Source organism: Empidonax traillii, unplaced genomic scaffold (assembly GCF_003031625.1).
Source record: "Empidonax traillii isolate 1590-97213 ecotype Southwest subspecies unplaced genomic scaffold, ASM303162v1 scaffold44:size1908036, whole genome shotgun sequence".
In the NCBI taxonomy this organism is placed as follows: domain Eukaryota; kingdom Metazoa; phylum Chordata; class Aves; order Passeriformes; family Tyrannidae; genus Empidonax; species Empidonax traillii.
Genome location: NW_020955237.1, coordinates 1,162,137 through 1,188,976, shown reverse-complemented (window position 1 = coordinate 1,188,976; position 26,840 = coordinate 1,162,137). Strand labels below are relative to the sequence as shown.

Below are 26,840 nucleotides of genomic sequence, written 5' to 3'. Positions count from 1 at the left end.
CCTAAAGCTCCCATATTTTAAAATGCTTAACAAAAGGAAAGCTGTTACAGCTTGATCATGTGGATTACGACCAAAAAAGTAGGTAATGAAGACTTCTGATCCATGGAAACATAGAGGTTTTCTGAAGACAAGTTACAGTGAGGCATAGTTTTTGTATGTAATATTAGGTTACATAATTTGACTCAGAGCAGGTTGGATAAGGAACATAGAGAGCAGTTGTTTCATGGTTACTTCCATTAAAAGGTGAACTTTTGTGCACTTTTGGATACAGCTTAAATAATTGGCCATGATATACTATAGACTGTTCTCACTCCTAAAGAACATCTTATAAGTTAACTTTAATTAAAAATGGCATTTCTAGAGAATTCGTAAGATTATAAACAAAAAAAGTTGGTTTTATGTCCCTGATTGTGAATGAGAAGACAAACTGCACAGCTCTACCACATCTTGGCAGCAGGTACAGAACTAAACCAATCACATGAAGCTACAAGTATTTGTAATAATATTATATTTTTTATAAGATAGCTTCAGTGAGCAGGACTCCCTCAACTTTAGGCATAAATCTCGTAATTCAGACCTGTTTGAATATAGGTGAGGCTTTCTTTATAAGTAAATAAAACTTCTTCCAGTGCAAAATATTTTTTAAAAAAAGGGGTTTTTTTCATGGTCTCCGTGTTTCCTAAAGTTTGGTTTCAACAGATGTTAGTGCTAAACAGTTAGCAGAGAGGGTGGTGAAATAGGTGGAGCATTGTCCAGCTGTGTTTTATTTAATGTGTGACTGCAGTGATACTACACAGACTGAAATCAGATACATCCGTGGAACAGCTGCCTTCCTTAAACCAAGTTCTAAATTTCTCATGAGATAGAGAGCTAGACTTGGAGTTGGATATGACTTACCTATGTATTTCATACATTATGTGTAAATACATATACAATGTGTCTTAAGTATGCCCAGAGACTTACAGTGAAATTTTAGTTCAGTAGAATTGCTGAATGTGTGTCATCATTTTGAGCACTGGGAATTTAAACAACTTATTCTTAGATAATTCAACATATGTAATTTTCATTCAGAGTAGCCTTTATGGTTACTATTTCACTTGGTGCCATGTCTATGTATCAATTCCAGATTGGGCTTGTGACTGTTTTGTGCTCAAAGCAGTCACCGATAATCAGCGCTTATATTTAATATGCCAGATTATAAACTACTGTGCTCATTCAGATACAAAGAGAGAGATGCTCTTAAAAAAACCCAATTTGTTGTATAATCATGGAGTGTGTTGCTTTTGTGGACTCCAAGAGGTCCCAATGAATGTAACTGCTGTGATCAACACGTTCCCTGGTACAAGCATATAGATGTGATTGCATCGTATTTCCCTACCCTTTTTTTGTCCTCACCTTTATGCAGGTTTATGGTCTCATTTGGATGGCAGATTGAGCCCAAGACCTGTAAGCAAACTATTTCCTGTTGAGGTCATGAGAGTGCGCTGCATTGACCTTTATAGATTCTGTTTCACCAGGGCTCTCAAGGGCAGAACTGCTACAGGTAGTGCATTCCTGTTCTTGTAACAGGAGGACTGGTTTATATTCAGGACCACCTTGAAGAGCCTGAGTAATTTTTCAGAAGTAGGGACACCTGTTGCAGTCAGCAGAAAACATTTCATTGCCAGGCATTGGCTTGTCACGTGTCACAAATATGAAAATATGAAAATACCTGTCCTGTTTTGATATTTGATGTGTTGAAGTGTGGCACCAAACTGGGTAAGAATTGGCAGAGGTGTAGGAATGTTTTTTGTACTCCAGACGGGTCACTGTTGTTTTTTGGCTATTGCATTGAGGGAGGAGGGCAAGACAGGGCTGCAATAATGCGTGATGCTGTCTGTCTGTGTGTGTAAAACAAGCTTCAGTTTTGGTCTCCTTTGGAAACAAAGGTGAGTATCTGAGAAAGTGAATCCACTGTCAAATTGGTAAAAGGTTTATACTAGCAAACAAAAGCAAAGAAATGTGCAAACTCAGCTGTAATTTTCTCCCCCCCCCTTTTTTTTTTTAATTTTTGAAGTGATAGTTTACTGTATTTCCATACGTGTTATGGGAAGAGAAGTGGTGTACTTGTTAGTTTTGAATTTTCTTTTTCTTTATGCGAGAAAAACACAGATGTTCTTGGGGATTAAGTGAATGATCTGTAATTGCTATTATTGAATGACTATATGTTTAAGTCATTGGTGAAATACAGCTGTTAAAGAAGACAAAATGAAGACCCTAAAAGTAAAGAACCATTATCAAGGAAACAAAGAGGGGAAAGATGTCAAAGTAGTAATACTGGCAGTGGGTTCTTGGTTTGATTTATTATGGTATGTTTTACAATGTGTGACAGAAAGGAGATGACACGTTGTGATGCATATAACAACATTTTTCTTATGATGAATGGTTAAAGGTGGTTAGATCTTCTAGGGAAATTGAGAAGATATGGTATCCATGTGAGAAAATCAGGAACAGCTTTCATCATATTGAATTTGTATTGCCAACTAAACATTCACAATGTGATGTCAAGGTGAACTAAGATGCTCAGCAGAGAGAGAATGGTGTACCTTTTCTTGGAAGGCAGTTTAATGCCATGAAAATATTGGGAGTCATGGATGTATATAAGGTGTTTAAAAATACACTATAGAGTGAGAAGTTCAGTGACCAAGGCATCAAGTAATGGTGAATAGTCACCTCATAAAACAATGAAGAAAGGGAACAGAAAATAGATGCTTTTTTCCTCAAGGTTGATGAGAGTAAATATAGAGTAGCATCCCATTGGGATTTGTTAGGGATAAATCTATTGAGGTTCAGGGGAGAATTGAAGTCAGATTGACACGGAATGAGGATGGAGGAGAAGACTATGTTGGATGAAAAGGTCGGAGAGAGAAAGAGATTAGGAGAGAGAAACATGGAGCTATTTGATGGAAAGTGGATGATGCAAATGAGATTTTGAGATACATGAATTGCTGCTTGTGAAAGTCCTATCTCCTATGCTCTGAAGATACCACTGCTGATGGAGAAGAAATTGCCAGGCATAAGTGTGAAATTGTGCTAAAATGAAGCTGGAAGGCTAGAATGAGAAAATAGAAGGAATCCCTTTGTTGGAGGGAGGGGAATTACAGGGTTGCTAGTGGTGAAGGAGAATTGTAGTCAAGAGAGGTACTACAGAGTATCATAAAAAATGGAAATTAAAAAAGAAAAGAGGATTTTGAAGCAACATTAATAGTCGATGAGAAGGCTAATTGCAGAATGAAAAATGCTGTAATGATTATGTATTGTCAGAGACAAATTTTCATGGAGATACTGCAGCCTGTTTGAAGGAGTCTTGGATACGGATTAGGACATTTTTACATTGCCATAGTTTTAATACTCACTTTATTATTTATATCAAATTAGACAGAAAGGATCAATCAATTTAAGCATCTTGATTTCAAACAAAAAATGACATATTGAAATAGTAATTTGATTTTATAAAGCTAATTTTAAAAGTGGCACATACTAGAAATTTGTTCAAGAATCACACTGTAGAACAGGAAGCAGCTTTTTCTCTAGAAGATAATACAAGGTTTTTCAGTCTACCTAACGCTTAGGTACTGGATTGCTGCTCTGAAGGTGAGCTTGGAACACTCTGTTCAGTTAGTATAAACCACTTGCAGGAAACAATTGTTGAAATTTTGCTTTCACTGTGCTAATTTTTTCCTTACAAATGTGTAGGGATTTTTGTTTGCTTACTTAGCTAGTCAATTATATAAAATTATTGTGAGAAAAAAGCAGCATCAAAGAAGGAGCTATGGAACTGAGATAAGAATGTTGCTGGAAAGGAAAATGAAGTTTGCTTAAATAACTTTTTTTTTTTTTTTAAATAATTTTTTTCCCCACCAGCTTCTTACTTTTTCATTTTACTCATCTGTAACTCTGGGGCCTAATTCTGAAGTTGCTGAACTCATCAGGTGAAATTCTGAGTTAAAGGTAACTGAAATTGAGGGTACTTAGGAACTCTGAATCTTGCAGATTAATAGCAGCATATCTTGGATTATTAAAAAAGTGTTTATCACACTCTATCCAGACGTGTCCAGGAGACCTGTAAACACAAGAAAATGACTTTCCTTCTCAAAGCCAGCTTCTCTCAACAACTTACTTCATTGAGTGATGATGGAATTTTTGTTTTCCAGTGACTTAAAAAAATAAATTCATAAATTCTTTGAAAACCGGTGTTAAGTATATTGAGCTAATAATCTCAGCCACTTCATACAGTATTATAAATCACTGAGGCTCAGAGTTAAGAATGCTCATTTTATCACTGAAATGCTTCATGTGGCAAAATACCACTTAATCACTTTAACTGAGGCTTTCTTCCATCTTCATATTTCAATCCAAATAAATAAAACCCAATCAGTATTTTTTTTGTAAATTATGTAGTTTTAATTAATATGCAGAGAAAATACGGCATGATGGTTTGCAGTACATTTTTGTCAGAAAAATCAAATAATGTGAAGAAATAATAGCTTGATATGTTACAAGAACTTTTAGAGAAATTTCTTAGAGAAATACACCCATCTTCCTAGAATATGCATATGCTAGCTACTATTTTCAGCAAGTAAATTAATTTGTAATACCACCGTCTTTGATAACTCACCTTTTTTGGCTCAAGTGTTACTGAACCAGGAACATTAGCTTAATGTAAATTTCTGTGTATTTTTAGCTATATTTCACTCTACTTACATTGTACTTCAACTGTATCACAAAACTGGACCTTAAGATTTGGGAGCACTGAAGACTCAAAGAATATGAGAAACTACATTGAATTATTGTGGGAATAACTTTGTCATAGTTGCTTTTTGAAGACATCTTAGTAACTTCTTCATATTGTTTATATATATATATATATATGCTTGTTTATTGCCAACAGGAAAAAAGCTACTTTTCCTTGATATGAACCATCCAGTGTTAGCTTAAGTGAGTTTGAAGCAATCTGCGGATTTCAGTGGGGTTCTAGTATATCTTAACTGTTAATGAAATAACGATCAGATTTGTTTGTTTTCTGAAAGGCAGAGGAACCTTCAACAGCTGGGCAAGTCTAAGACTGTGTAAGGCTGATTAATTTTGTAAGAGGCAAAAGGAGTGATGGGCTTTTTTGTTGGTTTACAAAAGCCATATTTATGATAGTATAAAGGAAGAAAAATGTATATGTACTAGGATAGCATGAGATGGATTTGATAAGTTATGAAAAGATACAGAATAATGTTTCTTTTACATCCTTGTATGTTTTTCTCATGCAGTGTAAAAAATCCCCAAAGAAAGCCAACTGAATAGTTTCCAAAAGCTATTTTTATTAGTAATATTTATCATTTTTGTGGCCAAGATAGGTTGTTTTCTCAAATGCAAAGTTTTACTGTGCAGCCAAACATTCAGCTGGGTTTTCATTTTCAAACCATTAGGCAAATATTTAGCAATTCTGCTAAAGAAGCCATCTTTCTAAAATAGTTTCCTAAAATCTTTCTTGATCTTAAACAAGATGGAATTGTTTCTGTGGTTAGCAGTATTCTTAGAAATTGAATATTCTAAGTGGTGAAGGAAGCATGGGCAGATAGGAAGGTCTTTCTCGTCACTCTGCAGTAGATCAGAAACATTTCTAAGACAGGCCAACCCGCCTGCTTGTTTCCTTGTTTTGCCTAAAACCACATATGGTCAAATGTCTTGAGTGTCTTGCCACATCACCTTCTGTGTAAATGTTTATATTATTTCTCTTCAATAGAAATTAAGGTTTTGTATCAGTTGCAATTATCAAAACAATAATTTTTGACAGTCGACACTGCTGTACGGCTTCTCTTCTAAGATTGCTCTTTCCCTTAATAGCCCAGAATTTCATGACTAAGCATTTCATACTTCTGTTTTTATTTTTATTCATAGTTGCATAATATAAAGCATGATTCATTGCAATGGACTGAATATTTTACAAATTTAAAAATAATAATAGACCTTTTTTTTTTCCTCCGGTTATGTAGGTTTTTCATTGCAATATAGTGGCTAAAAAAAACTGCAGAATTTTTTTAAAAAGCCAAGTCTTTTATGTGTTCAGTAGTTGTAAATAACTACATAATGAAACGTGACAGATTGTTGAAGGGTGTTGAACCACTGCTGAGTGCAAGAGATAAAGAAATCCCAAAGACTTCCCACCCAGAAAAAGGCCTTAGTTGCAACAGATGAAAATATAATGTATGCACAAGACAGTTAAATACAATTGTCAGTCAGATGTCCTGGTTATGGCAAATAAAGTTATGTTACTGTATTCATAATTGGTTAATTAAGATTGAGAGAAAGGAAGGAGGGTTTCACGTCTGCTAATGATACATGTAGATCTCACTGAGTTAGAAAATAACAGAGAAGAGCAAATCATGTAAGCGTGTAATCTTGTAAACACTGAAACCTCAGATTTCACAAGTTAATCTTGTTTAGCATCAGTATACTCATTACTGAAACAGCATCCATTTCTACACCACGGGAAGTGGTATTGAAGAGCTGTCACATAAATTGAAAGCTTGGGGATCATGTTTATGGAGACTTAAAAAAGCATCTGATACAGTCTGCAACTGCCTACTCAGGGAAAATATTGAGAAATTCCTGAATTCAGCTGACATATGTAGACCTGATAATTTTAAAGTGATATACTAAACCCAGATAGTGCGCTTACATTTCTCTTCTGGATTATAATGGAGAGCAAACAGATATGCTTCCTTTAGTAGAGCTGGCTGAAGGGGGGATGGGGAAGTAGCCATTTGGAGAGTTTAACTCGTGCCCTGGGAACCTGTCTGTCTTGTCAGCTGTGATCACAGCTCTGAGATGTTGGCTGTCTCTGATGGGATCACTTTCAACAAAGACCCAGGCAGCTTTACTCAACTAAAAAAGGTTTCTAGTTTGTTGTTTGATTTCTTTTTTCAGCTTTATAACTCATACCTTTGTCACCCTGAGACTGGCCTATGATAATATATTATCTTAGAAAGCTTTTACGTTTGCTAAGAATTATAACTTTCACAGCTGAATGTTGTCAGCATCAGCCATTTTCTTTTCCAGAAAGTATCTCAGGTGAAAAGACTCGTTTAAAACCCAAACACCATACACAGCTTGGAACTTGCTTGTCTGGCATCTCTGCTGAGCTAGTTTGAAACTAGTGTAAATCCCAATTTTCAGCTCTCAAGGAGCCTTGGAAACATTCCTTGATGTGAAAGAGAGGAAACAGCTGGTAAGGAGGGCCTTACCTCTAGAGATGAGTTTCCCGGTTCGCATCATGCCTTCTTTGTGCTGGATCAAACTGAAGTAGATTGCACATTTTTAGTGGCGCACTCATTATTGGACAGAGTTCCCTTTGCTGTAGACATGATTGTGGTTTTATGGTTGACTGTGTTCACACTAATAAGTAAAATTTTGCTACACATCTGTAATACAGGGAAAGATATAGCAACCTTTGTAGATCTCACTTTCCCCAAGGCCTGCCTTAATTTACTGCCTGTGCTTTTAAAAAATCTAGAAGATGTTAGGAATAAAAAGGAAGAAGAATTTCTTGGCTGGGACATTCAATGTTTTGTTAAAAGAAAAGCAAGGGGGGCAGAATGTGGGAAGCATTATAATCTTGGGAAAGTGTTGGCTTACTGTGAAATACTGTATCCCAGAAACAATGTGGAAAGTTCAAAAATTTCATTAGTTATTCATACTGTTGTTTTTCTCATAGACATGACTCAGATTTCTGAGGTGAACAAACTGAGTAGATCTATTGCTTTTGTTAGAATGTGTTTTGTTTAGGCTTTTTGAGCAGAAGAGCAGTTGTGTGATGCAGAGCTGTGACCATGTGGCTCTGTAGACCATTCGTTTGTGATAAAAATTTAATGTGCTACTGGCATCTTCACTTCCCATATGGGTCCTCTTCAATCCACCCAGATTTTTGTGCAAGGGATGTTCGTTACTGATGCTCTGGTCACGTACCTTTCCAGCTCACAACTCTTCCCTTACCAATCCTTTCTCTGGCTTCCTTTTATCTTCTGCCTCTCTTCCTCTCTGAGGACTGCAGCAATATTGCAAATCCTGACATGTATTTTTTTTGATACGTACAACTGTCCTTTCTCACATGTGCTTCATGTTTTCTGCCTGTCATCTCATTTGCACACAAGTACAGTCAGCTGTAATTGCTTAACAAAAATATATGTGCTAATACAAAGCTAGGAAGACAGTGCTTACATTGCTGAAGTTGTTAGCTAGAAAGCCTTTAAACAAGTTGCAGAAGATAGTGGTTTACTGCAGAATTTGCTGAAGTAACTAAACCTTTAAAAATATTAAGGACTGATGAACTTATCAAACTTTGTATGGCACATGACTGTTACTTTTTAATAGCAGACACCTCTGCAGCAAAAGGAGAAGGGTACTGAAGGAGATATGTAGATACACTTTACCCTAATTATCTTTATATCTTTATCTAATATTTCAATGCTCTCCCCTTCTTGAGTCAGATTTTTGAATTGTGTACATTAGTTCTGTTGTTTCATGTCTTTCCAACAAGAAACATTCTGATAACAATTTTTTTTGCTAATGATTTGTTAGCAAGATTAGACATCTGTTAAAAATATTAGGAGGTCAGAGGTCAAACACATTATTTTCTTTGAAAATTACAGTGAACGTTTGCCAGTATATGTAAAAAGTTCTTGTTCAACCTTCTATCATTTTTAGAGCAACCTTCAATCAATATAAAATATTTGATTTAATATTACAATTCAGGGTTATATTCCTTTGCAGAATAATATATGGAGGGCAAGCTTGCAAGCTCAAAGTTAGGAAAACAATCTTTTTACTGGTGAACCGAGCAAATTTGTTTTTAAAGACAAACAGAATTGCTGATGCATTCTTACTATCCCTTTTGTGCAAGTCTTGTTTTACATGAAATCCTAAGGCATGAAAGGTGGATAGAGTTGGGCTAAATTAATTCTGTTGTTTTTGGGTTTTGTGATTAAGGAGGTAAATAAGGGCAGTCTTTGATATCTGTCTGTTCCCATTTTCCTTTTTTTACAGCACAGTTGAAAAAGGGTAAGAACCTGTTGAGGTACAATTGAGACTGCTCCACAGTCAGTGACATGGAGTCATAAAGTCGTTTAGGTCAGCAAAGACTCTTATAAAGTTCTTTAAGTCCCACCATTAACCTTAACTCTGCCAAGTCCACCACTAGACCATGTCCCTAAGGGCCACGTCTACATGTCTTTTGAATACCTCCAGGGATGATGACTCATCCACTTCACTGGGCATACTCTTCCAATGCTTGATCACTCTTTCAGTGAAAAAATTTTTCCTAATACTCAATCTAAACCTTTCCTGACATAACTTTGGGCCAGTTTAAGGTGAGTTGTTTAATTCCTGAAAGAGACAGTTTAGGTTTTATTAATTAAGTTGGACAGCAGAGTGAAAAAAAATCATATTTTAATGTAATATTTCTGGATTTTTTAAACGTGCGATTATTAACTATGATGGTTTTGCAAGTGTCTATGGTATTTCTTAGAAAATATATAATTTTAACTGCTTATCAATGTTTAACAAATACTACTGAAAATTCATTTTCTGATAGCCAATTCACACTTTATCCTTTGTATGTTACAACATACTTGGAAAATTTTATGTAATTGGATGCGTAAAATATGGTTTTTAGTATTTACAAACGCTCCTACCAAAGACATACAGTTGTAAACTGCAGTCTGTTCATAGACTTACTCCAAGGTATGCAAAATTGCCTAGAAGTGAGAGTAATTTTAAAACAATTACTAAGGCTAAATGTAAGCCCTTATATTCTATCTCCAAAATACTACAAGAGGCATGTACTTGGTATTTGAAGTCCTCCCTTGTTTGTTGAGGAGTCATTTGTGGAGGGAGTGCCTCATGTGACTCCTCTCGATACTTGGCAAAATCTGCACATCGAAATAAGATTGCAGTAATTATTAATGTCATCACACAAAGATTGTTTAGCTTTAGAACCAAATTTAGAACAAATATTCTGAAGGATAAACAACATTAGCTGCTTTACTAGTTTTGTTCTTTTACTTGCAAAATAGCCCATAAAAAAGAGCCCTAGTAAGGTGCGTGTCAAAAATTAGAAGATTCAGTAACTGAGGATTCCTGTGCAAGCTGAATTCAGCCCGTGTGACTGCATTTTATGATCACATCCTCCTTTTATATTCTGTAGAACTGTGTCTCTTATAGTTTGGATAGAAATCACTGAGCAGCTGCTCAATGTTTTGTCCTCTTACGGTTTAGGGTGGGATTCTAGGGCTGACTTTCTGCATACTGTTCAAACGACCCTCTGAAAATATACTCCATTATGCATATTTTTCTCTTTTGCTCATCACCGCAATAAATAAAGGACTTTAAGGTCGCTAATTTGTCACCTTCTCCTCTGTGTGTATTAAACCTTATCTTACAGACAGGAAGATGAGGTACAGTTGTACTGGTAACCTTTAAGTCTTGAATGCTTAATTTTACAGTGAATTCGTTTTCTGTTATGAAAAGAGGGTAAGTGAGGAGTATAATTACCTACATGTTAAGGAATCAGCCTGTCTCTAATTCCTTTGTCTCTGTATCTTTCTTTTCTCTTTTCTTCCATCTTCCCTTCCTCTGTATGAAAGATTTCTTGATATCTTAGCTGAGACCTTTGTATTTGGTTGGGAAGTAGGCAATCTTAATTTTAAAAGTGTTAAAATTTAATTTGAGGTTCCTCTCTTTTTAATAAAACTTTTAGGTATTTTACCAAATAATGATTTAATAAATAAGAATAAAACGTTAACCTGAAAGCAATTTCAACCTTTCTTTAGAATTATCAGCAAAATAGAAATAATTAAAATAAAATATACATAATTCCCAACTGGAACTTTATTGCAGCTAAATGGAACAGAAATCTCAAAATATCTGAATGTTGTTCTGTTATGTAAGCCATGAAGTTTGTCAGGGATTAAGTTTGGCAGAAGTAAGTTCCTCCAGTTCTTCTTTGAAGTCCTTTCAAAAGTATGTATGTGTTTGGTTAGTTTTTGGAACTACAAGCCTGCTTAGGGGAGTGTTGAGGACTGTCTTAAAATGTATTTTTATCTTAACTAGGCATAACTACTTTTTGTTCAGTGCTGGTGGGAGCACTAAATGTGTACTCTATAATTAAATCTATGAAGAAGTTAAATTTTGCATTCAAGGCCTTATTATAATGAGAACCTATTCTGAAACGTATATGACGTTTTTAAAAGGCCGTTGAAATATTTAGCTGCTGTACCTCCTAATAAAGGCAGGGGTTTCTGTTTAATTTTGGGAATAGAGTCAGAGTACACAAAGTGCTATAAAATGCTTGTCCCACTTGGAGTCATTTTGTTTGTAGTGTCTGTTTTGTAACGTTTTGTTGGTTTGACAAACAGGTACATACGAAGTTCCACTGCAGGCAAGCCCATGCTTCAGGCACTGACACTTCATGCTTGACATTTTCCTACGATGGTACTGTCCTTGCCAGCCGGGGAGGTAGGTGATTGAAAGAACCCTGTGATATGTTGAATGTAAGGCGGTTTCAGCTTCAGTAAGTTGAATTTCTTCTTTAAACAAACCATATAAATTGAATCATTGTTAAAAGGAATTGCTTGTGATGGAGATAAGGTACTGAAATGAGACACTAGTGATTAAAATCTGAAGTGCTTCACAATTTACTGCTTTTATTTGATATACCGTACAATACTGTGTTCCTGAATGTACATTTTACAGAAATTTTTAAAGAGAATTTTGCTGATTATATTACACAGTTCCTGATCTGTCTTCTTGTCTAGCATGAACAATATACCAAAATGAAATTAATAGTTGAATTATAAATAAAACAAGTCCAGTTTTATTGCTTAGCTCTTTCTGGGAAGATTACTGGCTCTCAGTAACCATATCTCTGGTCTGGATTTCTTAATTCCTCGTGCAACTTCCTTAGGTAGTGTCCTTTTCTGACCTATTTGGAGTTTTTATCCAATCTGTATTAGAAACCTCAAAAGTTTATGACTGGGATTGACTGGCCAAGGTGTACTTGAATGGCAAAAAAATTTGAAATGTCCGCAAGACTCGAACAAAAGTCTTATGTTTCAAACTTCAAATAGAAGTTTTATGAACCGATATTTGATAGCAGAACAAGTCTTGAGAAGGCAAAGAGGTATATGAGGACTCATTCACTTAATTATTGGGATGGGACGTTGTCTGTTGAAGACAACAACATTTCATGCAGAGATTTGTCCATCCAGTATTTTGCAGGCAGGTGCAAGCATACAGTCCAAGCTGTCTGGATGGAAACCAGCTGTAACCAGAAGCTCTGTATATGCATTAGCATTGCCTCAAGGCCAAATAAACAGGCCAAGGGAGAGGCAGTATACATTAATGTCAGCTGACGTTGTGCCTAACATATGTACGGGACATCTGGTCAGTATGGTACATAGACAGAATGAGATTGCATATACAAAATACCAGAATAGAGGTATTCATAGATGGCAAAACCTCTGAAGCAGGGCATGGGATTCCTAGCCAAGGGCTATAGCTTGCAATTGCTTTGTGTCCTCCCTGTCCCCCTGTCTGTGATGGGCAGAGTGGCACAAGTGCATACTGGTACAGTGGAATGCAACTGCTGTTGATGCTGCCTCACTGACTCTGTCTTGCCACATTTCAATAGATTCCAAACATTGTTTCCCAGAAACCATCTTTCAGAGTAAGCTGATGGAACTCTTGTCCTTGATGGCCCTAGGCTTAGGGACCGCTAATGGCACTTGGGATTGTTTCCTAATTGCTGTTCAGGCTCCTGCATCCAGAGTTCTACTGCCACTCTACCCATCATGAATGGGTTCTAAGTGGTTGAGGTAATAGCTCTCAACTTTGCTTGTCCTTACTGAGCCAGACTCTTACTGTGTGTGAACCTTCTCCTGCTGAGAAGGCAGCTGAACTGCGTGCCTTTCCATTCTGCACTAAGTAAAACGCTGCTTCTATCTGCTAGTGGTGTTGTCCCCAAAAAATTCACATAGACATACATTATGAGATTTAAGGATAACCTCATTGTGCTTTTAAATATAAGAGCAAACAAGGTTAATACTTATATGAGGAGTATTCACTACTGCTTGAAACATCCATTTATGTAAATTCTCTTCTGTTTCACATTTATAGATGTAGATGACATAAAATGACCTTTGCTTATTTTTATTGCATGTGGCACTTTTGATTGCCTGCTCTTCCTCATCTATCTCCAGGTTTTGTGTCATGTTAAACAGACTTTCATTTACTTATGTTTTATCTACCACAGTCTGCTCTAAGCTGTATAAAATGTTGATTGATTGTTTGCAGAATGTAAGACTGCACGGAAATTTGGCCACTCAGTGTGGATAAAAGTGCTACCTTTGTCTAGCGTATTAAAAAAAAAAAAAAAAAAGGAAAAGCTCTGTGTGCACTATCCTAGGGAATAAGGAGGATTCATACCTTATTTTGACTTGTTTGGTTAGGGCTTTAATATGAGTATTGCTTTGGATCTGTACCAATGAAAGCAGATGTGGATCCAACATTCATAGATTAACACACCTGCCAAGTGCTGAGGATCAAAGAGAGGGATAGTTGTTTGGGGCATGGGAACTTTCATTGAAAGCCTGATGGGCTTTCTTGCATCTGATGTAGATTCTGTGTTGGATATGAGAGAGCTGAGGCATGGCTCAGCTGCAGGCACAAGGGAAAACGAAAACCTAAGGAGCTGCTTATGAAAGTTTCCAGTCTTATTCTTGTTGGGTATTAGGTAGTAACTTGACAGAAACTTAAGAAAGTGATATTTTTGCATGCTTGGAGCCATGAATGATCGAATTTGGAGAACATTTTCTTTGTTAAGCAGGGAAAAGGGTAAGCAGTAGGAATGGACTTGGGGACCTATTGTAAAAATTTTAAATATAAAAAAACCTTTTCTTGTCTCCTGGTATGTATGGGAGTTGGTTTTTGTCATCATACGAAATGATGACTTCCTAAATTCCATGAATCTCATGACAGCTTTTAGTTTGGTGGTTCATCTGTTGTCTGTGGTACAGGCACTATATGGACTCATTGTCATTTTAATCAATAAATTTGTATAGGAAAAATAAATTCAATGCAGTCAGACCCAAGCAAAAAATATTCACATCAAAGCTGTCAGATAGCTTATGTAGATACATGCTTTCATCTGAGCTCAAAAAAAAGTTTTGGTGTTTCTTTTAGAGATTTTTTATTTGGTTTTGAATTTGTTTCTGGTTTAGGTCTGTTTGTTTGTTTTTAATATTGAATCATATTTCTCTTTTCACAGCATTTTTGAGGAAAAATAAGACATTTCATTTTGCATTTGGATTAAAATGTAGATACACCTTGAGTACAGTTTTCTCAAGGGTTATGCAGCAACATGTATAGTGACTTCATATTTTGTGTAGAGGAATAATATATTGCTCTTTTCATAGTAAATACAGACATTAGCATTTTAAAAATCAAATGGGTTTATGTCAAGTAATCTGAACACTGTTCATTCCCACAATGCCAAAAATGTATTAATTAACTTTAATATTTCAATATCAACTATTTGCAACACTTGGAGCTGACATGGCTTTCTCAAAGTCTTCCAATATCCTCCTCTTCCATACATTTAGGGAAAATGGTGCACTTTAATATCTGACCAGGCTGGCATGGATGCAGGTGATGGTGAGAACTGTCGCAAATGTAGGTGCAGAAGGCTTGATTTGTGACTTCTGCCCCGAGACCTTTGGCTGTGGTCCCACTGTTTGGTGCCCTCCGAAGGTCATTCTTTGGTTGTTGCAGCTCCTCCTGCAGAACCAGTACAGAACGGAGAAGCACACACCTTGTTCCATAAGGTACCTCTCTCCACACACAGAGTATAAGCCTTCACAGAAAGGGTCAGAATTTATAAACATATTCTGGTCCCCCTCACAGTAAGCCTTGTTACGCTGTGTATTTCCTATTCCTTTTTTAAATGCCCATTTTCTATGTTTCTTTGCTTTCCCCAGTGATCTCTGTGAAGAGCTTGTGTCCTTGAGCTTTGCTTTCAACACAGGGCTCACCTTTTTGGTGTTGCTGACTGTAAGGTTTTGAGTTTCTGGCAGCACTTTTTCTTCTTTTGGGCCCATTCACATTCGTGAACTTGTCTTCCTACTCAGTATTTTCTGAAGAGAGAACTGAAAATCAGACAAAATCTTTCTAGTATCAGTGCACTGGCCTTATTTTGACTAAAAGGCATTTGCAAAATACCTATCTTGGCTCACCAAAGACTGTTTTTCTAGGACCTAATTGTTACCTTTTCATAAATCCAGTGCTCAATACTATTGGCATAATGGTGTCTGACCTAATTGTGTCAGACTTGAACCTGTTTATTGGTATGTTTTTTATTAAAATGGCAAAAAGTAGAGTTTGAAATGGTACTAAAAAGGCTATAAAAGCTTTAAGTAATCCTGCCAGGCTTCAGAGAAATCTGCCATCGAGAAAAAATACTGAATGATCTCAGTAGACTATTTTGAATGCTTCGTACTAAACTGCACAACTTCTGTTTATATGTTTTTGTTTAAGGATAAGTAGGGTTTTTTCATGTATAAAGTAATTAAAAACAGAACAGTAGTGCTACAGCTCTAGTAAAGGAGCCTTTTAAGCTTCGATAGTAGAATGCTACTGGAAAAAATCCTTGCTATTGAGGAAAGTTAATACTCTGCTATCTTCATAACAGTGATTCCAACTCGGAACGCAAATTAGATTCAGTAATCAGTATCACATTTGCACACAGAAAATTTTCCTTAGGAAAACCAGATTAGGAACAGTGAATTTGGGCAAATTCTTAATGATGGTAGGAGTTTCACATCATTAGCCAAGTATTTCTATTAGCGTTTCTCCCTTTCCGAATACTTAATTATCTATTTCTGCACAGTTAAATACAGCACTGACTTGAAAACAACCACAACTTTGAGTCCTACTGGAGTCTTCTAATTTTTTTACTGGGCCATTACATTTTCTTGATAGCAGAAGAGCTGTAGCTGCTCCATGTCTGACTGCATCTGTCCTGCTAAAATCTGGGAGGACTACAGCGTGAAGATCATGTCAAGGCTCATTCCACTGGAAACAGAACAACCTTGGCTGCTAGCTGTATATCTTTCCCTATCCAGGAGTTTTGCAAAGTGGCCAAATGATGTCCTTTGCATACATTTACAAAGTGCTGATGCTTTAGATGTAGCATCTTGGTGATAAGTGGGTTTTTTTTGTTGGGGTGGGAGGGAGAAGGGGGGGTGTATTTTACAAGACTAAATGCTTTGGAGTGCTTGGGATGGAGTCTACTGAGAAACAATAAGAAAACAGATATTCCCAAAATAGGGACTCAACATTTTTCTTTGTTGTAATTTTTTAGCTTCTACTCTGCTCTAGACATCATTTATTTAAGTTGTCCACTTCTTAAAAATATTTTGTAGTAAGGAGTTATCCTAGTCTTTAATATAAACATACATGATGTATGAGGCCACACATTACTGCTTTCTCTGTAAAGGGCACTGCTGGCCTTGATTTCTTTTGTTACAGTGTGTTACTTTTTTAAAAAACATTTTATTTCCAAGGCCTCCTTTGAGCTCTTGAGCTCAAAGGCTATGAATGCACAACATACTTGTAGACAGTCAAATTATTTCCCTGCAAGATTTGTGCTTTGGAAGGAGGCAGGTCTTGCCTCCTTTTCCTCCTAGGTTGGAAAGATTTTGTAACTTTTAGTCTAGAATCAATCTCTGGATATTTTAAAAGATAATTGTTGGTTTAATGTCCTTCTTTTCACCCTTGAAAGTGCTGGGACACTGATGTCAAATGCTAGGAGATGTCTAGGTGCTTCAAAACTCAAATTCTGTAGCTTGTCTCATGCTGGAAAGATGTATCCAAGAAGAATAACAGCAGAGATGTAGATCTCTCTGAGAATAACTAACTAATCTCTTTTTTTTCTCCCTGTTCTCACTTTGTTAATATGTCATAACTTTTCGAAAAGGGATAAACAACCTAACTTTTACTGACCTACAATCACACTGTGTTTATCAAACACAGATGAGAATTGCTATAAATGTCTTGCTGTAACCTCCATCTTAGCTTTTATGGCTAAAGATTGTGTTGTGAAAAGGTTTCATTAAAGCAGGTGTGGTTTCCCTTGCTTCCCTTCACCCCAAGGATTTCTGACTGATGCCAGGGCCTCTTCACCATCCTCAGGTAGAACTTTGTTGCTGTTTGCCTGCTAAAGAAGGGGGAAGACTTCATGAGCTTTCCGTCCTTCCTGATCACTTTTTCATGACAGGTAGAAACCAGACACATAAAACTTTTATAAACTAAACTTGTTTAGTTTTTGATCTAGACCATTGATTCCACTGTGGATAGCGATACTTAGTAGGAGGGATTACCGTGATGGAGTTAAGGCAATGAGGAGAAGTTTCTGATATACTAGTGTAGCACTTTAAACTTTCTTATCCTTGCACTGTCATAGTCATTTAGGGACAAAAATCTTCCAAACCATTCCTGTTTAGAATGCTGCTATTCTATCACTCTGTTCTCCTTCTGTCTGAATTAGAGGATGAAATTTTCTGATGTACCTAAATTCTTGACTTTAATTCTTTATTGCTAACCTTTGTCTCTTTTGTTTCATAGGAGATGATACCTTAAAGATATGGGATATTAGACAATTTAAAAAGCCTCTTAATTCAGCAGATGGACTGCCCAGCTTCTTTCCAATGTAAGTACTCTGATTTATTCCAGCTAGTAGAAATAGCAGTATTTTTGCTGAATGGGGTTCTACTGGAGTACTCATCAGTTGCCTCTAGGTGCAGAACTGTGCAGAAAGGACTGCACAGGGAGGACTGTGCAGTGTCAGTTCTTGGCTATTTTAGAGATTCACATTGCTTTAAAAGCTCTCATCATTTTTGTGGTATTTCATAGCTAACTTTACTTGTTTTATACCATTTTTCAGTCTAAATATGTCTTATATCTAATTAGATTAGCAACTTTTTAGGAGGAGGCCCATTCGTTGCCTTATGTGTATGTAATGAGATATAGATGTAAACCTCATTCTTATTTAGTCTATGATTATTAAAAGAGAGCTGGATGAAAAAGTAGACATAACATGAAGTTACCTGGTATGAATTCAGGTTTCAGAAGTGCTGATGGCTGTATTCTTTGGTACTAAAATACTTTATTTAACTGCACAGTGCTAAGTATTGCTTTTAATATTTCCTTTGGTATGACCTGCATTTCTGTAGCTGTAGCACAGCCAAATCCAACCCTCAGGACAGTTTATAATTTTGAAATAAGATTTAAAAAAGGCAAGTCATGAGCAGCTCACTCTTGACTGTAATTTTTAACGTAGTAGAAAAATAAATGACAAACATTTTTGGCCAATGTATAAACATACCACCTTGCATAACTGAAGAATGTATCATCAGCAAAAACAGATTTCATGACTGATATGTTTTTTTACTTAATGATGATAACCAGATTTGAAAGTGCTTTTTTTTTGTCATTTGTTTCTCATAGTGAAAAGCTTACAAGACTTTTGAGTGGAGGAGAATTTTGTTGGGAGGAGGATTTTTACTGAATCTGCCAGTTTTGCACATCCTCTGCACAACTGTAATAGCAATTGTAATAGATAACTGTAACTGATAACTACAGCAATAGATATCTGATAACTATTGTAATAGATGACAGCTGACAAAAGATTACTTAAAAGTCTTGTCTTGAAAGGATTAACAAATAGAAAGGATTGCTCTTAAGGAATGCAATTCATATATAAGTTCTCTATATGTTAATTATATGTTTGTGATGTTTTCTTCAACAGGACAGATTGTTGTTTCAGCCCAGATGATAAAATACTTGTCACAGGCACTTCTGTTAAGAAAGGTGGTGGCAGTGGGAAGCTCTTTTTCTTTTATCGTGAGACATTCCAGAAGTTGTACGAGATAGAAGTTACCGATGCAGTATGTATTTTAGTTTTCTTTTGCCATCATATTCATATGCTTATTTTCCTCTCATACAGGTAATTATCTACTTAACACTATTGTCATTTTCCTATTCCATGAGTAAGAGATAGGGCTAGACTAAACTGAATAGGTGCTGTTCTTTTTTCAATTAAAGAAAAAAATAAATCATATGACAAGATGTTTTAGCAATAGAACTTCCTTGCTTTGATGTTACCATTGTGTTTCTCAAGGATTTCTGTGAACCCTTCTAGATCTGTAAAGTCAGGCACAAATCCTAAAGTATTTGGATATTTTTGCTGTTTATTCCAAGTTATCATGATGAAATGCCGTAATGTGACAAAACTCCTACTTATCCCTGAAACTAGATTTGTGATTGCTATAGAATGTCTTTCAATGAACTCTAGCTTGTGTAAATGGAATAATTTAGTGATAAAAGGAAGTTATCATTGGGAATCTCTCCATCAAATATACCATCTCACCAGTAATATAAACTCTAAAGTTGTGAATCTGTAACACAGAAGGGTCTGTCTGTGGCTTGAACTATTACCTTGTACAGAAGGGAAAAGCTTAATACCATAGTTAAAAAGAGGTCTTTTCACTCGTGTGATGTACACAGTAAAGTTTTATAGATTATAAGGAACAGGAGTGGCAGAAATTAAAACAGAATTGCCAGTGATAAGTATGGCAACATATGCTTGCATCCCATTAGTTGTTGCAGTCTGTCAGATTAACAGCTTTGTCACTTTGTTTCAAGATAATGTTTTCTACTGCACTTTTTTTAATGCAGCACAGTAGTCTTTCCTAGCACAGCTGACCAAACCACCTTCTGGGAGTCATTTATACAGTATCTACATTTGTATTTCCTTTTCTTTTCAAATTTCTTTTCAAATTCCATTTTCTCCTTTAGTTCATCCTAAAACAAAATCTGGTTACAGATGGATTTGTTAATACCTATCATTTCCGTAGCAGTAGTCTCGCAAATGAAAAATGGAGAATTCTTACCAAATCTAAATACAGGGGGCTTTATACGACGTTAGAAGTTTTATTTGGTACTAAGGAATTTCTCTAAAAATAACATAAATTGGATTTTAAATTTTTCTCCTATGGAACATAGTAGACCTCAACATATGAGAATTTCTTGAGGATTTTTATTTTCTGATACGAGTTTTATAAGCAACTGTTTATAACCATTTTCTGAGAGAAAACGAGTGCCTCAGTATCTCCTCTGAAATTTTTTGACTGAGAAAAGGAAAACAGCTAAGATGAAGTGTAAGAAGTCTACCTTTGTAGGAACTCTTCTGTCCTTGAGCACAGGCAACAAAGTAATTTAATAATTGCATTCACAATGAATTTGAACTCCTTAGAACTGAGTGTCCGGAGGTGTCTGGCATCTCCTTTTAGTGATGGTCAAGTCAGTAACAGTGCAAGGGAACATCACTTGAGCATTAAGACTGCAAGAATGAGGAGATTTTCAATGATAGATCTTGTATCTCCAACTTAGTGAGAATAGTGAAAAGTACTGGTCACCAGTCTGCATGTTTTAATTTGCTAATTTTGTCTTCTAATTCTCAAAATTAGAGAGTCTCTTTACCTGCTGAGATAGGTAGTGCTACAGGAGAGTCAAGTAAAGATTCTTTTGCTATCAGTTTCTCTCAGAATTGAGACATAAATTTTTGTTCTTTGCTTCAAAATGCAGAAGAGACATGGAATTGAGACCCAACAGTAGGAAACTGTCAATAAACACCTTCACTGGGACCACTCACGTAGTAAAATTTTAAGTATCTATACAAATCTCAGCAGGTTCATAATTTATGCTATAAATTTATATAGGTGCTGATATTTATATGGTACTTTTTAAGACTGTAGTAAATTAGTGTATAGAGTTTTAGTGCTGCTGGTTTTCTTCATTTGTAGTTATAAAATTTAAGACTGTCATTCTTCTGCTTTGCATATAACGAAAATGAAAATAGTCAAAATAATAATGGTGAAGAATTGAGACTTATAAATACTGCTTTTATGAGATAATTTTCAGTGAGTCAGCACTAATAATATCTGTACAATCAGTTTGTCTGGCTTACAACCTAAACAGTACATATCTAAGAAAAACACAGTTTAGTGTATCAACCTGAATCTAAAAGAAGAAAAATTAGTATAAGTGGTGTTACAAAATAGAAGCAGTATATTTTTTCAAGGTCTTTCTGCTGTTTGTATCTTTTGGCTTTTTCATTAGTGTTCATTTCTTCTTCTTCTCAAATTGCTGTGTTTGGTGAAATATAAACGCATAAAGGCATGCTAAAAGCAAATGAATTTTCAAGAAACTGGCTTTTATGTTTTGTAAGCAGTAAACGCTGTTTGTTGGAAAGATCATTGGACTGTAAATTGGTAGATTAATATCTTTTGTCTAGTTTATCAAAGCATTTTTTTCAACAGTGCAGTAATTACTTGCTTTCTATGGACTGCTTGCCTAGTTTCCATTTCTTCTTTATACTCTCAAAAATGCAGATAGCATTTAACATTAGAGTAATTAAAGATAAACAGATAATGTTTTCTCAGACTTCAGTTTGTTTTCTACAACTAAGTATCCCACTTATTTACATTTTGCATGTTATCTAGTGCTGAAATATATAGTTTTAATCTTTCTATTTTGGGCTTTTTAGGCACTGCAGAAATAAAGTTATGCTATGCTGATACATGTAGCAAAAGCACAAATACACCAGCACTGCTCTCTCCAAAAAGCTTGATCTGCTCTCATTCCTCATGGAAATAATTTCTGTGATTTCAGTTGGATTTAGTCCAAATTGCTAGAGATAAAAGGCGTATTTAGTAATTTGTTTTAAGTATAAAATAAAAATAATAATACTTTTGTAGGACATTTGTATACCAGTTTAGTGGCAGAATATATATAATCAGAGTAACAGAAAATCTACTCTGAAGAGAAAACATAAAACTATTTATGTGCTACTTTTTTAATTTCATTAGGATTTTTTTTAAAGGAAATGCCAGTAAGCTTAGAAAATTGAAAAACATTATAGAGCAGTAAACATTATCTTAAACCTCCTTGGTAAATAGCCAGTGAAATTGGCCTGTGAGTGAACCTAGTGGGTAATGAGAAAATATTTAATGGGAATGTTTGACCAAAGCTGTGTCTGGCATTCCTTTCCATCATACCACACAAACCTTTTTTCACCTTTTCTTTCAAGTTTTCCTGGGAAAATCCATTACTGTTTCAGAGCTGCTGGAGTGAAACCTTGTGGTTTTACTAATGGACTAACAGTCTGATTAGCCTCTGCTGATGTGACTGAGTACAGAATATTAATTTGATTTTCTTCTCTTGTACTAGTTTTTTTTTATAGCCACAATCTGTGACTAAACAACTGTATTGTGTCCACTACTGAATGCCATCCCACCTCATAGGCATTGGGACTTCTGAAAATTCAAGCTTCCCCAGCTTATAATAGCAATACTTCCTGAAGCAAAACTGAAGAAGTGTCAGAAGAGGTGCAGACCATGGGTTCTGTCTCTGGCCAGTAGAAGGAGGAAGTGTGAATAGGGCAAACACAAAATGGTGTCTCTCTGATCATCTTTTCTGCCTCCAGTGATTGGTGTCTTAGAGATACCTTAATGCAGACATTAGAATTTTATTGTTCATATCACTCAGTGGATTCTTCTTTCATGAGTTTATCAAGGAGAGAAATCACCTATGGTGCAGGTTACTGGCAAGGTCATTTACTGACTGCAGATTAGATCAAAATTAGATCAGGATGGGAGCTCCTGCCTCTCCCACTCTCATAAGGAACCTGATGGTCTGCATGCAGTACCTGAGCCTCACTGTGGCTCAGTGTGTTCAGGTGCACTGGAAAATTGTGAAGGCTCTGTGCTGTGACAATGGTTATATGTACTGAAGAGTACAGAATTCCTCTCTTTTTAACTGATCTTGAAAAAATCCTGTTACGCATGTGCAGCTTTTTCATAGTTTTTCTCTCTCTTTTCCTTCTGTCCTGACAGTATTGTCTGTAAATGGTTCTTCTTCTCTTACCTCAAATGTTAACAGTGAAATACTTATATTAAACTTTCTCAATTTGAGCATTAGAGGCTTATTTTGTCTGATATAATTGCATACTGAACATTTCTTTACTCCATTTACGTGGATGGGCAGACTTAAATAGATGTAAGGAAATAATAGTACCAGAACATGAGGGTGCAAAGTTCTTGTCCAGGAACTCAGAGGCTGTTTCCCTTGCTTTTCCTCAGGTAGTATGAGAGGTAGGAAGACCTGTAGCTGCTTTGGAATGAGGTCTCATCTTTGGAATATCTGTAACTGCACTCTGAGAAGGAAGGGAGATTTCATTACCAGATGAAAGTCACAGAGGCTTAATTCCTAATTCTTGGTTTGGTTATGCAAGTATGAGATCTTCATGGGAACCAGTTAAAAATACCTAGTGTATGGGAAAAAGAATTGGGTACACAACATTTCCCCCAGTGTCAGTTTAATTTAAAATAGCTGTGGATAGGCACTTGAATCACTCTCACATATCTGTCATTCATTTGGCTAGTTCCAAAAGATCACCCAGTAGTTATCCTTATTACAGACAAGATTGATCTTGGCAGCAGTAGAGCAGTCATTTTCCCCATATGGAAAGGAGAAGTATTACACCCCGTTACTGGCAAGCAAGAGTGGGCACTGAAAAAGGAAAAAAAAAACCAAGCAAACAAACAAAAAACACACCACAAAAACTTGTAGGGTTACAGAAATTGCTGATTTTAAATGAAAATTTAAGTACTAATTCAATTTGAAAGTGAGCCAAGATGATGAGTTGGTGTACATTACAAAAATGAGATGTGCAAGTTTTTAAAATATCCCACAAATTTTTGTAGATAAGAAAGAATCCAGAAACATGGATCTGTTGTTGTTTTGGGAATCCTGTTTGTGTTTGTAGGATTCTTCAATATTTTCTTAGTTTCTCAAATATAAGCAAAAGTTAAATTATCAAATACTTCTGAAAATACCTCTAAGGGATGTTTGAGGAAGGTCTTCTGAGAAGAGGCTATAAATAAAGCTTTTTTTTTTTAGGTGAAAGAGTAAAAAGGAAAGAAAGAATAAGGAATATGAACCTTCTAGCATCCCTTATGCACAGTTCATATAGGATTGCAGTATTTCTTTCCTTGACCTCAGACAATATCATTTACTACTTATAAGGTGCAGTAATTTTGTAAAGGGCTTTTCCACTGTGGCCCATTTCACTGAGATTTAAAGCTTTTAAATTTAAGAAAAATAAATTCTTTTAACTTCTGGAAGAGATCATTCTTCTACTTCTGGACATTTTTTTTTGAGCCATTTGTTTTATTTAAAAGGCAAATCTGTATTTTACACAACAGGGAAGTAAATACAATATTTAAGGTCCAGTAAATTTTTGTGTTTATTAAAGTTAAAAAAAAAAAAAATCTAGCATAAGAGGTGAATCACAGGAATGTGTTTTCTTCTACAGTGAGGTAACTTGTCAATTTTTATTCTCTGCTTCATATATGTGATGACAATGTGGTCCTTCCCTTCGTGTATCCTGGAGCAGCATGTACTTTGTTTTAGGGGAACTGTCACTAGAGGTTTGAAGTATGCAAGAGTAATAACCCATGAGTGTTTTGTCGCTGTAACAGGGAGTGGGGGTGTGTGTGAAGGTTGTCTGCCTTAGTTTTGTGATATATGGTGATGAAAGTGTGGTTATAATTTTAAGAGACCAGGTGCTTGAGAATGCCCTACATTGCACTTTCAGGGAAAACAGATTTCCACCTTGATTAAGTAACTTTTTTGTTCATCAAAAGAGGAAAGTATTGTTGAGTGGCTCAGTGCACTTCTAATAATATATTTTATAAGAGTACCTTGAAAGCATTGTATCCATATTTTCTATATTGAGATCCTGCTTTAAATTATTGGCCTCTGAAAATTATTTTAAGGTATTTCTGGTTTCTACATAGAAAATTGTAAATTTTATTCCTTTCTGGTCCCTTTTCTAGTGAATGTTTCCAGACATTTTCTAAGTCATGTTTCACGAGGGAAAAACATTAGTGTTCTTTCCTCCACTACTGTATTCTCACGAGTATTTTAAATCTAATGATAGCAAGTCACTGCATTGTAGATACTCCCTAACCTCCCACCTTATTTATTGTAGTTGGCTCTTTTCCTTGGAAAAGCTCCAGGGGAATCTCGAACCTGAAGATTTTTGCATTTTGGGGTTTACAGCAGATTTAAAATATATTATTAGTATATTTTCATTGTGAGCAGCCTCTTTTTAAATCAGACCATGCATAGTCTCAAAATATAAGTGTATAAGTGTTAACCATCCTTTTGCCTGAAAGAGGAAATAGGATGGAAGCAAACTGGTCAACATTTGTTACTCAGCGAGGCAGACATTTGGAAAAGGCATACTTCTAGATCTGGGTTGGGAGTTTTTTTGGTTGTTTTTGTTTTGGGGTTTGCTTGGTTTTTTGTTTTTAATTAAAAATACAGCAGTTTTGTAGAGTCACACAGTTTTATTCTTCCCTCCTTCTGGTGCTTCCGGGAGGCAGACCAGCCTCTTCCAGAGAGAGCAGCACGGCAAGCCACGTTGATGGCTTTTGTATCACTGCTGTGCTCTAAGACACCATTGAAAAGAGATTACAGAGTGTGTAGTGGGAATTAATATTGTCTCTGAGCAGCATTGTCTTTCTGTGATCCTTAAGGGAGAACTTCTGTAGCTCATGGAGGGTAGCAGACAGTTAATGGGATGTTTCATGAAGATCATCTGCAGAGAAATCAAGGTAACTGCAGGAGGAGGAAAGAACTATCTATATACAGAAGCATTTCCTTACTATGCTAACTTTATTGGTGGATTTTACTGCCCATTCTTCATTTCAACCATCCTTTTGAATGGTCTTTGATTATTATGTAGAAATGGTAGTGTAGTATTTCTGCTGGTGAGATTGCCTTTAGCTTCAGATTAGAATAAATTCCAGTGGCGTAGAATTGGAGATAAAGTATCTGTACATTTGGGTAACAACGTGTTGAAACACTTCCTAATTAGGCCTGTTTCTGAACTTTAGTGAGTATGAGGGTATGAGAGGGAGGCAGTGTTTTCTTTTAAAGCTCTGAGAGCTTGAAGACAGGCAGTAGTCACTCTGCTGGCTATAGGTTGCAATGCATATGGATCTTTTCTGCAGCTCAGCATGAGGGGTTTTTGTGTATTCTGAGACATTTCCCTCTCTTTTCAGAAGTAGTGTATGCATTCTTGCTAGGATGTATTTCACAAAAAGTGGCAGAGAAGTTTTTGGCCCATGAAAACTGTAAACCATGTAAAACATATCCATGAAAATTTGTACAAAGACTAGATTTGTATCTACTGTACAGCAGTCTAAATACCTGAACTTTCTAAATGGTTCCACACTTTTATTATAAAATGGAAAAGCTACTGCTTTAGTATCTTTTCTAATAATAGAAATTGTTTAAAAGTGGTGGTAACCAAAGAGAGATGGGGAACAATCGTTGAAAGATCTTGTGGCAATGGGAAGCTGTCTCCAGCTATTAGCATCTGAACATTTGCATGTTTTATTCAAAGACATACACATTCTATGCAATAATTGCAGTTTTTTCTGAAGTAACTTTGTACATTCCCCTTCTCTTCTGGGAAGACATATCACTAAAGTCAGAAGGACTTAATGTTGTGCAAGTTCCAGAACGACAAAAGATTAACATGAAAGGCACATTGAGATTTGATTCCTCAATCAGCACAAGTTTGAAACTACTCTCGAATATAAGTGTTGTATAACTATATACTTAGG

The 26,840-nt window shown here is 35.9% G+C and overlaps 1 protein-coding gene across 1 annotated transcript in view; it reads left to right on the top strand.

The window, feature by feature from the left end:
* The window catches only part of WDR70 (WD repeat domain 70), a 129,729-nt gene that overhangs the window by 80,612 nt on the left and 22,277 nt on the right, over window positions 1-26,840 (top strand). Inside the window, exons 11-13 of the mRNA XM_027878707.1 lie at window positions 11,445-11,544; window positions 17,707-17,791; window positions 18,890-19,028. Coding sequence (XP_027734508.1) covers window positions 11,445-11,544; window positions 17,707-17,791; window positions 18,890-19,028 — 324 coding nt within the window. The remainder of the gene's footprint in view (window positions 1-11,444; window positions 11,545-17,706; window positions 17,792-18,889; window positions 19,029-26,840) is intronic.